General features: G+C 45.7%; 1 protein-coding gene across 1 annotated transcript; it reads right to left on the bottom strand.

The window, feature by feature from the left end:
* Positions 1-8,330: 8,330 nt before the first annotated feature.
* On the bottom strand, positions 8,331-14,049 carry LOC116582316 (histone H2B type F-M-like). The gene is made up of 3 exons (XM_032329712.1): positions 13,787-14,049; positions 13,116-13,211; positions 8,331-8,421 (listed from the first exon to the last, which is right to left on the bottom strand). The coding sequence occupies exons 1-3, from the start codon at positions 14,047-14,049 to the stop codon at positions 8,331-8,333; spliced, it is 450 nt and encodes a 149-aa protein (XP_032185603.1).
* Positions 14,050-14,323: the final 274 nt, after the last annotated feature.

The raw sequence follows: 14,323 nt of genomic DNA, 5'->3' as shown, positions 1-14,323 counted from the left end.
TTTAGGTGGTGTCTTGAGATAATCTTATAGGTCTGAAACAAAAAGTATGGAGACCAAAGGCTCTTTTCAGACTTATGTACCTTTTCAGACTAAGACCTGTGGAGCAGTTAGAACAAAATGCATTTCTCTTAATCTCTTAATTTCTATCATGCAAACTAATTCTTCTTCGAAATGCCAGTGTTTCTCTATATCACATACACACTTTTCCTCCCAGAGTTTTTCTTGCATATTGGTCTCATAGGTATCGTAACGGGTGAGAAGTCATGTTAGGAAATCTAATCCATTAGGATATCTTTTATTGTGTTTTGCATTTGTAAATTCGGAAAGCAAATAGGATCGTTGGTGAAACAGCTAAACAATGGATCATAATTGGGCCATGGGATGAAGACCTGAAGTGTAAGTGTGACTGACACGCCTGGAATCTAGGGGGGAAAGAAGAGAAAGGGAGTTGGATGTTGAAGCCCAGAAGGAGTGAGTACATCTGATTATTGACTCAGTGGCTGAGTGGGGACAAAAGGGTCTAAATGAGCAATTATAATCTAATGACATATTTTACTGAGAAGACAAACTGAGGAAAATGTCTTTACTGTTGTAGCTGACAAATTACAAGCATGAAAATGGGGGAAATGGTATTAATAGAACAAACATACCCCAAACACACTTTTATCAACATGTCACCTATTAAGGAATTCATCTAAGTACATGACTGAGGATACAAACACAGTACAGAAATAGCTAAATTAAAATGATAAAAACAACAATACCTACTTCAATCTCCCTAGAAACTGAAGTTACTGCTATACCTGGTTCATATTTCTCTGATTCTTTTCTTTTCCAGGCTATTATCCTTTGTTTTTGAAAGGTAGACTTTCATGACCTGAAGTTATGCATCATCAGAATGATGTCAGCTTCCACTGAGAGCAGCCAAATCCCACTCTCCTGTGAGCTAACAAATAACCTGCAGCTCCTTCCCTGTATCCACTGACCCAAAGTTTGAGTAGGTGGACCCCAGGATGAGCCCATAATAGACTCCCTGGTGTTCATCCTTGGAGACTGAAGAGTAAATTGGTGTGTTTCCTTGCCTGTTACTAGCTTTTTAAATTATTATCCTTTGTTTACTTGTAATTACAGTGATTTAAAGCCGTGTTTCCACGGGTAGAGATGTCTCCTGTCTTCTCCATCAAATTAAGAAAACAATAGTAATGAATTAAGAGACATAAGGTGATCTACACCTCCCCATCTTTTTCTTCAAGCTGTCTGAAGTTGAATTATTTTTTTTTAACCTCAAGTGTATGACCCTCCCTAAATACCAGCACATTGACGTGGCAAGATGAAAACCCAGTTAGCCAGACCTAGTCCAATAAAATGTGATTGGTCCTGATTCTGGACTCATCATAACCTTCCTCCTCTTTGCTCATGGCCTGTGACTCCTAGATAAGAGCAGAATGAGTGATGGGAGGGGAGGAGAAAGCTTGGAAAAGTGGCCACCTACTTTTTCTTCTTACTATGAGGTACTTCAAAAACAAATCTAGGATCACAGGTGGGTTTTGGTCAATCCATGAGGACATCCGTGGGACAGGAGAGCAGTAGGCCTCATCTCTACATGGTCATCAATTCAGTCTTTGCCATGCTGTCAAGCAACCCTCTGAGGGTGGTGACATGGTCAGTCTTGTCCCTCACAGCTTTTGCTGTAACACATGATTCTTCTGAACATTATAATCGTGAAACCTGTCCATAATTTAACTACCTCTGTTTCTAAGATCTTACCACAAGAAGAAACGGTGAGCAGCCCTCAGGGGTGGTAGTTAGGCAGGGACCATAGGACTATGTGTGGACTTGATGGTTGACCACGTATTTTGTCATCTACAACTGGGAATTTTTGTTTTAGGAATGAACAGTATGCATAGTTATTGCACTCGTTAAAATAACTGGACTGGCTTAGTGAATTTTATCCCTTCTAGGAATTCAGAGCTATTGCTCAAGTGAGGTCTTTCCAGAAAAGTGAATTGTCTTACCCAAGATCACATAGCAACTGACCTACATCTGACACCAGGAGCCTGGCTGATCTCTTGAATCTCACTCCGGTTGCTGGCCCATCAGAGTGTTAAAAGCCTTTAAATGTTTGAGCCTATCTGAGGCTCACAGAAACCGTTCTTCTCTGGATTAACCTGCTTGACAGGAAATACATAAGTCCAAAATGAAATGCAGCGCTGATTACTTCACCCACCTCCATCTCCATTGTGTAATTGAGTCCAATCAAGATGTGAAAGCAAGTGCTTCCCTTGAACAAACTCCAAAAGGTTGGGGTGGCTTATGTATGGGACTGCATGTGCTTCCCCTCTCCTCTCCCTAGAATTTCTCTGTGCCTTCAAACCTGCCCTATTTATGACTCTCTAGATATGGGCTTTTGTAGGCATGTGGAGAACGGCAGATTACAATTCGAGTGTCAGGATTTAGGGGACTCCCAAATGGGGTGAGGTCTCTGTCTTGGATTGGAGGGATCTGCTACGTGGGCCAGGTCACTCTACTAGGGGCAAGAGAGGTAGGAAAGAATTCCAGAGTTCACCACTCTGGATCAGGGAGCCAAAGGCTTTGTTGTATCGGCGTACCCAGTGTGTGGCACCCAGCAGCATCTCAAGAAATGTGTGTTGCATGACACTATGTGTCAGGTTCAGGAAGGCTGCTCAGTCCTCGACACTTTCCACTGAGAGGTCCTGTCTCCCCCGACACCACCCACACCACCCCTGCCCTGCCTTGCCGCTCTTGACTCTGGGGAGGTGTGTGATTGCTTTGGCTAATGAAACACGGTGGAAGTGATGTTATGCGAATCATGGATCTAATCTTTAAGAAGATAGGTGCCTTCTGCTTTGTTTCTTAAAGGCTCTGACCTGCCATACAGAAAGTGTGCTTATCCTGCTGGAAATACAATATGGAGAGGCTCTGAGACTGACTCTCTGGTGTGGGACAGAGGCCCAGCTGAGCCAACCCTCTGACCAGCCCCTCCAAGGCAGCAGGCATGGAAATGCAAGTTGTCTCAAACCTTGCAGAGTAGCTTAGACATTATCTGACTACTACTGAGTGGGCCTGGTCTGAATTACATGCTTAAGGGTCTCTAACGCTTTTTATTTGGACACTATTTGGAATAGATTAGTGAAAAACTCCCATTCCAAATGAACACAGATATTTGAGAAAAATGATTATAAACCTCATTTTAAATACTTGGATGAGCTGGAAAAGAGCCAGAGATTAATAGACAACTGAGACTTCTTTATCAGTCCCTGATGCTTGTTGAATAAGGCCCTCAGTGAACAACTGCACCCCATTTCTTTTTACTACAGGGACAGGGAGATGACAAGGAAGCATGTACCTCTTGGCTTTGGGTTTGGCTGAGGCGTGGGGAGGCTCCTTTGAGAATCTGAAATCACAATCCTGGCCACATGTGGCTTTGGAGTTACAACAAACATGATCAGTATGGCTCAATGAATTCTGGCAGAATCCCAGATGTGGGGCAAATGCAAGTCAAATCTTTTCTGGACGAGCCCACCCTTAACAGAGGCTTTGGGTTGGTTCCCACAGATAAGCCTTCCCTAACATGCTCATAATTCAAAAAAACTAAACATGTACACCTCCAAAGACTTATTCCCAGGTGCAAACTATTTAAAAAGTGTTCAACATGTTTAAGTAAAGGAGAGGATATCAGCAATCCTAGGGAAGAAACAACCAAATCTCACGAAGAGTCAAGTGAAATTTCTGCAAGTGAAAAACAGAACCACTGGAAGAAAAGGTTCTTGTAATTTTGAAAGAACCAACCTGACCCACCAGAATAGAGAATTAGCGTGTGGGAAGAAAGACAAAAGAAATTATGGAGAATGTCTCCCAGAGAGATAAAGAGGAAGGAAAGGTAAAAGAAAGGTGAAGAGACATAAAGCCTGGAACGGAAATGTAAGAAGTGCATCTCGTGGGTGTTTGTGAAGGAGATACGGGACAAATGGCAGAAGAAAAACATTCCGAGAGGAAATCGCTGGTAATTTTCCATTTTATGTACATAGGTACATAAAAGCAAACTGACTGTGTGAAACAGTTCCAGTAATGGTGACGGACGAGGGCCACTTACAGGGGATCCTATGGCCTCAAGCGCCTATTAGCATTAGGAAGCCTTGACGAGGCATTTTACAAAAGAGTAAGCATACATGTACCAAAAAAATTACACAGGAAGGGCATCATCTTATCAGCAGTCTGAGAATTGCTTACTTAAGCCACGATGAGATAGCACTCCATGCACTGGAGCCACGGGGAATAAAAAGACGGATCACCCCAAATGCTGGTGAGGAGCTACAGCAATGGGCACATCACATGCATCGCTGGTTGGAGCGCAAGGTGGTCTGACCCCTTTGGACAATATTGATTATGTGCAGGAGACAGATGCACACACTGCTGACTAAAGCACTTCCACTCCTAGGTACCCAGTCTAGAGACCTGCGCACAGTGAGACATGTATGAGAGTGTTCTTAGCAGCATTGTATTTATTAACCAAAAATTTAGAAACTGTCTCATGGTCATCACCAGTAAGATGGAGAAGGATATTCATACAATGGACTGCTATTCAGCAATGAAAATAAGTGAACCGGAGCTATCAGTACCATTATGGCTGTATCTCACACACAACAGTGAGAGAAAACAGCATGTTACAGAAAAATATGGAAACATGCAGAACAGTGCTATCCGTGTATATTGCTTAGCAGTTAATGTCTATGTGGTAGAAATTCATGGAACTGGGAAACGTCGATTTAATATAGGGGTTTCTTCTTGGGGTGGGGGGAGGGCCAAGGAGGAAGACAGGGGAGAGGTACAGGCAGGTTCAAAGTTATCTGTCATATTTTATTCCTTAAGCTGGGTGGTGGGTAGATGGGTGTTTGGTCATATTTTTCTTTCTATATTTTCATTTATCCAAAATGTTTGTCAAGTTTTTCTAAATTGGAGTGATCACTGCCAACTCTGCTGTCCCTCTCTCGCCATGCCCAGTTGGTCACACTGCGCTGCAAGTTTCACTCTCAAGCAGTCCCTGGCTCTCTCCTCTCCACTCCATCCCTACTGCTTCTTACCAGGCCTTCATACATTGTCACCTAGATTAAGGTAACCACCTCCTGCTTCCAGTCGTGGCCCTTTCAAATCTAGTTTCTGTACTACTGCCAGAGTGACATAATGAAAACACAAACCTGACAGCCTGTCACTTCCTTGTTTAAAACCCTGCAAGTCTACCTCCCACCTAGAGGACAAGGTAGCAGTTCCAGCTCCTTAATATGGCACGCCAAGCCCTCCTTGTTCCGTGTCTGCCTCCCCGTCTCTAGACTCTAACCAGTCTATAGGCTCTCAGCTTATTCATCTGTGATTCTCAGCACCTAGCAGTGCTTGACTTAGTAGGTACTCAGCAAATGTTTGTTGCATAAATGCATAGATGAATGCAGGTTGTGCTGTAAACCCGAACATGAGATTTCTTGACTCTTCTTGAGGCTAGCTAGCATGGTTAAAATATTGTGGCTGGAGAACTGAAAATTACTTGAAAGTGGAAATTCCAGGTTTTCCTCTTTTTTTTTTCCACTGATCTTAAGGGATAAAGAGAATTTTTATCCTGTTGCAGAGAATGACAAAAAAAATAGCATTCCAAGATGAGTTTGTACAGTTTAGATAGATGACTTTCCCACAGATTTGACAGTTTTATTGCATTACTGACAGTGGATTTTCCTCCCTCTTGGGAAGTTGGTGGGGGGCACAATAATGCCCCTCACGGATCTCTAAAACTCTATGAGGTTCAGTACCGTCTATATCCCCAATGGACAAAAAATAAACCTAGGACTAGAAACTTGAGTCAGTTGCCATGTGTCACACAGTTCAGGAAGCAGGTGAGCCAGGATTAGACCTCTGTTCCACCCAACACCCAGCCTAGCTTCTTGCTACTTGCTGAGAAAAGCAGCAGGTAGTGTAGTTGGATGCTGCTGTGGCAGGCCTGTTGAGTCAGAGGGAGAACCTGGATACCCCAGGCTACCTCGCTGGGGCTTCCTGAATCCTAATCCCTGGGAGCCAGGGCAAGGGTAGAGCTGGAAACCCTGGAGCTCAGCCAGAGAAGGGCTTTCCCCTCTGACCCGAGTGAGACCTCTGGAAGATCTGATGGGACCAAAGACACAGCTCATAGACCCCTGAAGCACTCACCTGTAGGAGGCCTAGCTCTACTGGATCTAAGTGAAGCCTGGCTGAGCACAGTCCCATGACCCTGGAGTGTTCAGGGCCAGGGCTGGAGGTTTAGGCCTCAGCCTGCATTTTAGCCTCAGATCACCAGTCTTCTAGCTTGCTGTGTGAGGTCATAGCCATGGGTTCCCAGGTCAGTCTAAAATCCTACCAGATTTGAGGTCTGCTGAAATAAATGGCCAGTCCCCTCGGCTTTCCCATCATCACACCCTGATGCCAGAGTGCAGCAGACCTTACCTCCACGCCTAATCATAGATCTCATGATTGGTATTCTATTGGAGTGAAATGCTCAGCTTTGACTCCAAGGGAATTCAAAACTTTCTGGGTTTGGGATCTTGGAGCCACCGTGGAATTCCCTGTGTTTTAGCCCGACCCATCACTTCCCCCCACCTCTTTTTTCCTGTCCAAGAGGAACCTTACCTGGGCTTGGGGACCTGCTGAATCCTATATCTTTACTACCTATAGTCTTTTCTCAAGCAGGCCTCCCTCTACTAAGTAAGAGTAAAGGTGCAGGCATTCCTATCCTGGTCTCTACTTCTGTCCATACTCCCATCCACCCATTCACAGGCATTCACTGGAAACTTAATCTAGCATAGGAGTCAAAACTGGATTTGATTTCTGGCTAGGCCACTCACTAGGTATACGAGCTTGGGTAGTAGATAACCTAACCTCTCTGGGCCTTGCTCTTCTCAACAGAAGGAATTGTGCCTGCTTGTCCTATAAGGAAAATGTGGAGGCAGAGGTTAAAGACTGGATATGTGTGTATAACATACACAGAAGAGCACCTGCCGCATAGGCGTGCTCCCAAATGACTACCAATAGAAGCCTGCATCTGTTCAAGACCAGGATGCACACATTGCGGCGGCGGGGGGGGGGGGGGGTTGGTCAGTGAGGAAGAAGAGAAAGAGGCAGGGAACTCACCATAGGCCTGTACCAGCCCCTGCGCCTGGCATGCTCCATCTATTCCCTCATTCAACCCTAATCATGGCCCTTCCATAGGGGCATTATAAAGAATATACCCATTTGACAGTTGGAGGTATGGAGGCTCAAGGAGCGAGAAGTCACTATAGGCTGGGATGGTCGGTCATCTTCACAGAGGAGGAAGGATCTGAGCCAAGACTTGCAACGTGAATGGGACTTGGATAGGGAGAAGGTGGGTGGGAGAGGGTGACTGGGAGTGAGGAGGAACAGCTTGCCAACAAAACCCTGAGTCAGCAATGCCCAAAGCTAGCAAGGTGGCAAGGCACTTTCCAGTCGCTCCCTAGCAACTTCCCATCACAGCTCAGAGCAGTGTTATCTCTAAAACTTTACAAACAGAGGCTCAGGAAGGAAAAGTCATCCTCCCTTATCTCACCATCAGCCTTAAGCAAATAGATAGGGCCCAGGTAGCCAGGTGAGCAAGTCCACACAGCTGTCTGGCATCAACTCACACTCCCCCCACCTCTCCAACTGCCTGAGGGCATCAGTCTCAGGACCGATAATAGGTATAGCCAACCATTCACTGAGCACTCTGTCTGCATTTTCTCACTGAATCCTCACAACAATCTCGTAGGCCCTATTGTCCAGAGGAGGAAACTGAGGTTCAAAGAGGTCAAGTCACTTACCCAAGATACCACAGCTCATAAAAGGCGCAGCTGGGGTGTGAAACCAGGTCAACTCTGACTCCAAAACCTGTGTCCTTAATCATTCTTGCTATAGAGCCTAGTCCCACTAGCTCACAGCAGTTATAGCATCCAACAGATGCACTGACCATGTTGTGTCTCCTTTTCCTGTCAGTGCAGCCTAGTAACACTACTTGTCCCCAGAAAACAAAGGCACCAGCACTTCGAAGAGAACGAGTTATGAAAAAGGTGATGCACTCTCATTTTCCTACTAACCTTCATGCTCTGCAAATCCCTAAGCCCCAAGAAATGTCCTTACTTTATCCACAGACCTTTTTCCTAGAAGGCTGTCCTCGTGTCCTGATTTTGCCTGCTATCCCAGCACAATTATGCAGAGCACCCCTTTACCTTCAAAACCACCTGCATTAATTGGACAAGAAATGATATGGTCACCTTACCTATGAAGAGACAAAGAACTCTCACACATCAGGTCTTTTTGCAACCCTGACACATGCGCTGGAAAATGATCTGCTGGCTGAGGGTGGGGCTGATCTTCTGGGAGGAGTAGCCAGCTTCTCTTTGAGGATGAAATAAGGAGTAAACAAACTGGGAATGTGACTTTCAGGGGATTTCGAGTACAATCCAGCTTCTTGGAGCTGGAGTAGTCAAGGAACAGTGGTAGGGGAATGCCTGGAATGCAGAACTTGCCCGAGTTGGGGGCAGGCACGGTTGAGCACAACTGGCTCTCTCAAGCACAGCTGTGCCTCACATATGAGGAGCTGGAGAGTTGGACACCGAGGCATAAACAGGTGAAGGGAAGACTAGTTAAGGAGTCCAGCCCACTCCACTAGCCCCTGGTTTGCCTTCTATTACAGTCCACGTTTTTGCTGCAGAGGGAGCCCAACTAAGCCTTGGGTCTGGGCTGCTTCTGAGAAATTGAAGCCCCCAGGACACAGTAAGACTTTGGGGACTGTGGAGAGCCATCCAGCAGATGCAAGGAGTCACGTAGACAAAAATGCCTGAAGATTAAGGAAGTGAGAATGATTGGCTAGGTAGGGTATGGGTGCGCTCGTGGCTGATGCATGAACAGCACCAGGAGCCAAGAGAGAAATGCATGATTACTGCTTGAGAACAATAGAGCCCTCTGTGGTTACATAAGGGTTCACGAGGAGACCGAATGCACAGGGCAGTGACTAGATAACTGGGCTGGACCGCCTACATGTATATATTGCCAGAACTTGCTTGAGAGAGTAGTAGAAGTAGAAGTAATAGTAGTAGTAGAAGTAGAAGTAATAGTAGTAGTAGAGACGCTAATAGAAACCCTAATAAAAAAGTTTGATCCTCATCACGTTTGCGGGTCGTTCTTGCTGGCGAGAGCGACAACTGGTGCCGAAACCCGGGAAACTGTCCGCATCGCAAAACGGAGATTGAGATAGAGCAACGATAAGGTAAGGAGTGCACCTATTTCTGTCTAGTGAGTGACAGGGAAAGTTCCCTCGGCAGGGACGATACAAGTGAAAGTTCCCTCGGCAGGGACGATACAAGTAAAAGTTCCCTCGGCAGGGACGATACAAGTAAAAGTTTCCTCGGGATGGGGAACGATCTTAGTAGACGTAGAATGGAAGATCCCCTAAAAGACGTTCTCAAGATGAACGGTACCCCCTTAAAGGCAAAAACAGCCCGAGCCTTTTTAAAAGAAGTAGCAGAGATTGCCCCCTGGTTTATAGAAGAAGGGCTCCTAAATATGCCACAATGGAAACACCTGGGCGAGGATTTAAAACGCTGTCCCTCTACATCCCCGGGGACTCTCGCCATGTGGTCCCTGATGAAAGTATGTTTGCATTCCCCCCGAGAGCCCCTGCAGCGAGCAGTACTACAGGGAGGGGAAGTTTTTTTTGCAAGTGAAAGAAAAATCCCGTAAGGGCTCCTCCCAAGACTCTGACCCCGAAAGCAAAAGCTCAGAAGGGATGTCAGAAAGCGAGTTGCAGGAGCTAGGAAAGATAGAGGCAAACAACAAGAAGGAGGAATCTCCCGGTCTCCAGATAGATTTGGAAGCCATGAGGCAACGACTTGAGGATAAAGAGGCGGAATTGCAAAAGGTATTAGGAGAGTTAAGAGTGCAGGGAGAAGTAATGGCGCAACTGAGAGCAGGGGCGAAAGCCGCAGTTGTGGCACAATCGGAATTAAAAACGAAAGTTGCGCCGCTTCCGCATTCTAGCTCCACAGCGCCACCCCATGAGTGGCCCCCGCCTTATAAACCCAGCTGCACCAAGACATGCTATTGTTCGGGCTGCACCGCGGAGAATTGAAAAGAGGTCCTTGGCCCGGGAAAAGGTTTTTTTCCAGTGTTAGAAGATCAAAATCAGCAGAGGTACCACCAGCCACTAGATTTTAAGTTGGTAAAGCAGCTAAAGGAGGCAGTTAGCAGCTATGGGCCCCAGGCAGCCTTTACGGTCTCCCTTGTGGAGTCGCTGGGAGCACTCTACCTCGCTCCCGAGGATTGGGCCAACTTGACCAGGGCGATATTAAGTGGAGGACAATATCTAGAATAGAAAATCCAAAATCAGGACAATTGTCTGGACACGGCACGGAGAAATGCAACCGCGGGTAACCCGCAATGGAATTTGAAAATGCTAACAAGCACAGGGCCATACCTCAGGGCCCAAGTGCAGAGTACATACCCCCTGCGGTATATCAGCAGATAGCCACGGCGGCCCTCAGGGCTTGAAAGACTCTGAGAGGGGCAAGAGACTTGCAAGGCCAATTATCCAAACCCAACCCGGTGCTTAGATGGCACCGAGGTTCCCTTTGTGTTTTCCCACAGGATGCGCCTACTCCACTCTGGGTGCCGAAACGTCTCACCAGGCTGGTGGCCATGAAACCTGTGGAGGGTGCTGATGATAGTGATGATAGCAACGATGACTGTCCTGCAGCCTGTTCCCATAAAGGCGGAGTCAATTCAACTATGATCGAGACAAGAGACTGCCCAGCTTCAAGCCCTTCTTCAAATGGCTCAGCATAGAGTACAATCTTCTCACCCTAACTCATGTTTGTTACTGACGCTTAAAGCTTTGTGAGCTCTTTATTCTCTCACTTCCCTTCCCTGACGCATACATGGTATGTTGTAGTAACAATTGTAGGGGTACTAATGGTAATTGTTCTTTTCATGTACCTCTTGCCTTGTACACTTAAAATTATACTCGCAGAAGTTTATAAGGTAAAAGCTATTGTACGTAACCACCAGTTAATCACTCGCAATAGACTCAAAGTACCACCTTAAATGCCACTCAAGTATCTCTTGGCTCCGTCAGCAATTGGGTTAGTATGTCATAACAATCAGTCTCATTCCTCAAAACCTGGGCAGGCATAAGAGCCCTAATCATGTTGATGATTCTGGCTCAAGTACTCCTTCTAAAATGCATCTGTAGAATTGCGCGACAATAGCAGCTATAGCAACGGGCTTTGGTCTAAGCCATGATGGCTCTGGAGGTCGGGACCTCCCCCCAAATATGGCTTAGTATGCTGGATCGGTAGTCAAAAACGGGTAAGACTGATCCCACACCATAGCAACCTAAGACAGGGGCTCTTCGACCCGGGAGAATACCCAATGACGGGTAAGCATGTGTGCTGAGGATTGGCAACCTAAGACAGGCACGATCCCTGCCATGTAAACAAATAAAAAAGGGGGAGCTGTGGAGAGCCATCCAGCAGATGCAAGGAGTCACGTAGACAAAAATGCCTGAAGATTAAGGAAGTGAGAATGATTGGCTAGGTAGGGTATGGGTGCGCTCGTGGCTGATGCATGAACAGCACCAGGAGCCAAGAGAGAAATGCATGATTACTGCTTGAGAACAATAGAGCCCTCTGTGGTTACATAAGGGTTCACGAGGAGACCGAATGCACAGGGCAGTGACTAAATAACTGGGCTGGACCGCCTACATGTATATATTGCCAGAACTTGCTTGAGAGAGTAGTAGAAGTAGAAGTAATAGTAGTAGTAGAAGTAGAAGTAATAGTAGTAATAGAGACGCTAATAGAAACCCTAATAAAAAAGTTTGCTCCTCATCACGTTTGCGGGTCGTTCTTGCTGGCGAGAGCGACAGGGGACACTTGAGAAAAGCAAGTGGCCAAGGGTGCAGAAGTCACGAGAAATCCAAGCTCTAGTCTGTTGCTGATTACACGCAGGAATAAGCATAGGAAAGGACCCAAATAATGTTGAGAAGAAGTCATCCAGGAGGAAGGGACTTACTCCCAAGAATGTTAGCAAGATTTACTATTGGAAAATCTATAATGTGATTTATGTGAATCAGCCAAAAGATTAAAAAAAAACTTAATCTCGATAGCTGATGAAACAGCACGTGTGAATGTTTTAGATCCATTATGTCACCTAAAACACCTAGAAAACCAAAGATATTATTGTGAACACATACACCTCAGGTGAAAGCCCAATGTCATGTTTGTTGATGAAATGCTACTGTCACTACTATTTGAATCAGGAAGGTGACAAGAAAGCTTTGTGTCAGTATTGTGATTTGAAAGCCTCCCACCACTTTTTTTTTTTTTAGCTGTACCTGTGAGATTTAATTCAATACAAGTCTCCAGATAAACTAAGATTACTCACCAATTCCCTCAATTTTGCATTAGTCCAAGGAACCAAGGTCAACTGAGGATTCTATAAAGTACTTTTAAGTTAGCAATATGATTTGGAAGTTTTTTTTTTTTTTAAAGATTTTATTTATTTATTTGACAGAGAGAAATCACAAGTAGGCAGAGAGGCAGGCAGAGAGAGAGAGAGAGAGGAGGAAGCAGGCTCCCTGCTGAGCAGAGAGCCCGATGCGGGCCTCGATCCCAGGACCCTGAGATCATGACCTGAGCCGAAGGCAGCGGCTTAACCCACTGAGCCACCCAGGCGCCCATGATTTGGAAGTTTTGATGGATATTCAGCATTGAATTGTTTTTGGAAAACTTGACCACCAAAAAGAGACTATTTTCAGTTGACCTCATTGCACCGGAATGATTAAATCTCTAGAACCATTTCTGGTCGCAGGACAACTTTACACCTCTAAAAATTGATAGGAAGCTAAAGAGCTTTTGTGCCAGTTATACCTGCCAGTGTTTACTGTAACAAAACACTAGAACAGAAATTTTAGTCCATTTATTTTAAAATAACTTTTAAAAACCGTCTCATCATGCTGATATAAGTTACAAATGCCTGTGAAACATATGTTTTCTAAAAAAAAGTAGAGTGGAGAGTGACACTGTTTCAGGTACTTGAAAATCTCTTTAATATCTGGCCTAAAGAACTCAGATGTGTTCTTACATCTACTTCTGCATTTTATCTGTTGCTGGATCAGACATAATGAACTTCTGGAAAATTCTGCCATGCACTCGTGAGGGAATGAAAGCAAAAAGGCAAATAGCAGTATGAAAATATCCCCGTAAGGCTGACTTCCAGAAATAATTAACAGAAATGACTATTTAGGAAAGCCATGAAAATCGATATGGTTAAGGAAAACTTGACTTTCCTTGGAACAAATTGCACTACAGACATATATTAAAGTTGAGTTGTGACGTTTGATAATGTTTCATTCATGGTACAAATGAGTTAAAGTTCGGCAGAATGGCACAGGTCCAATAAATGACAGAAACACGGCACTTTAGACAAGCAAATGAATGCGATGTGGTTAAAGTAAATCGATGATTTTGCTCGGAACGAATTGCACTAAAGACACACGATAAGGTAGGGTTGCTACATTTGGTAATGTTTCATAAACAAAAGTATTTTAAGTATGGGCAGAATGGCACAGGTTCAAACGCTAGAGCTGGTGGGTCTCTGGAGAGTTACAGGTCTTTTTTGTGCCAAGTGAGGTGGCTCTGAAAAGAGCCTTTGGTTTACGACGTGGTCAGGTGGTCCGGAGGCAGCTCACTGGCAGAAGGTGTACCTGATGACTGCCTTGCTGGTCTGAGACACGGCGCACTTGCCAATCTCCCCGGGCAGCAGCACGTGCACGACTGTCTGGATCTTCCTGGAGGTGATAGTGGTGTGCTTGGTGGAGCAGGCCAGGCGAGAGGCCTTGTCTGCAATGTGCTCGAAGATGTCCTTAACGAACGAATCCATGACACCCACAGCCTCCTGCAAGAGGCTCGGGCCCTCATGAACCTGCTTCAGAACCCTGGGGAAGTAGGTGGTGAAATTGTCCGGCATGGGAGAGGTGCTGGGGGTGGTGGCGGTGGCAGCTGCGGCAGCATTGGCGCCGCAGCTGCACCTGTTTTGGGCTCTTTGGGTTGGCTGCTGTGGGCTCCTCCATCCGTGCCCAGGCTTTCCTCAGAGGAGGTCTCACAGCCAGGTTCTGCCATGTGGGGCTCACCTTCCCAACTGCTCAAAAGGAATGAGAGACTGGTGGCTGCTGAGGGGTACTGGCCCATTTATGATTGCTGCACTTCCTAACCTCACAGGCAACCTCCATCTCTGATTGGAC

Source organism: Mustela erminea, chromosome X, assembly GCF_009829155.1.
Source record: "Mustela erminea isolate mMusErm1 chromosome X, mMusErm1.Pri, whole genome shotgun sequence".
Taxonomy (NCBI): Eukaryota; Metazoa; Chordata; class Mammalia; order Carnivora; family Mustelidae; genus Mustela; species Mustela erminea.
Note: the sequence above shows the minus strand (reverse complement) of the source record. Positions and strands in the feature narration are given on the sequence as shown.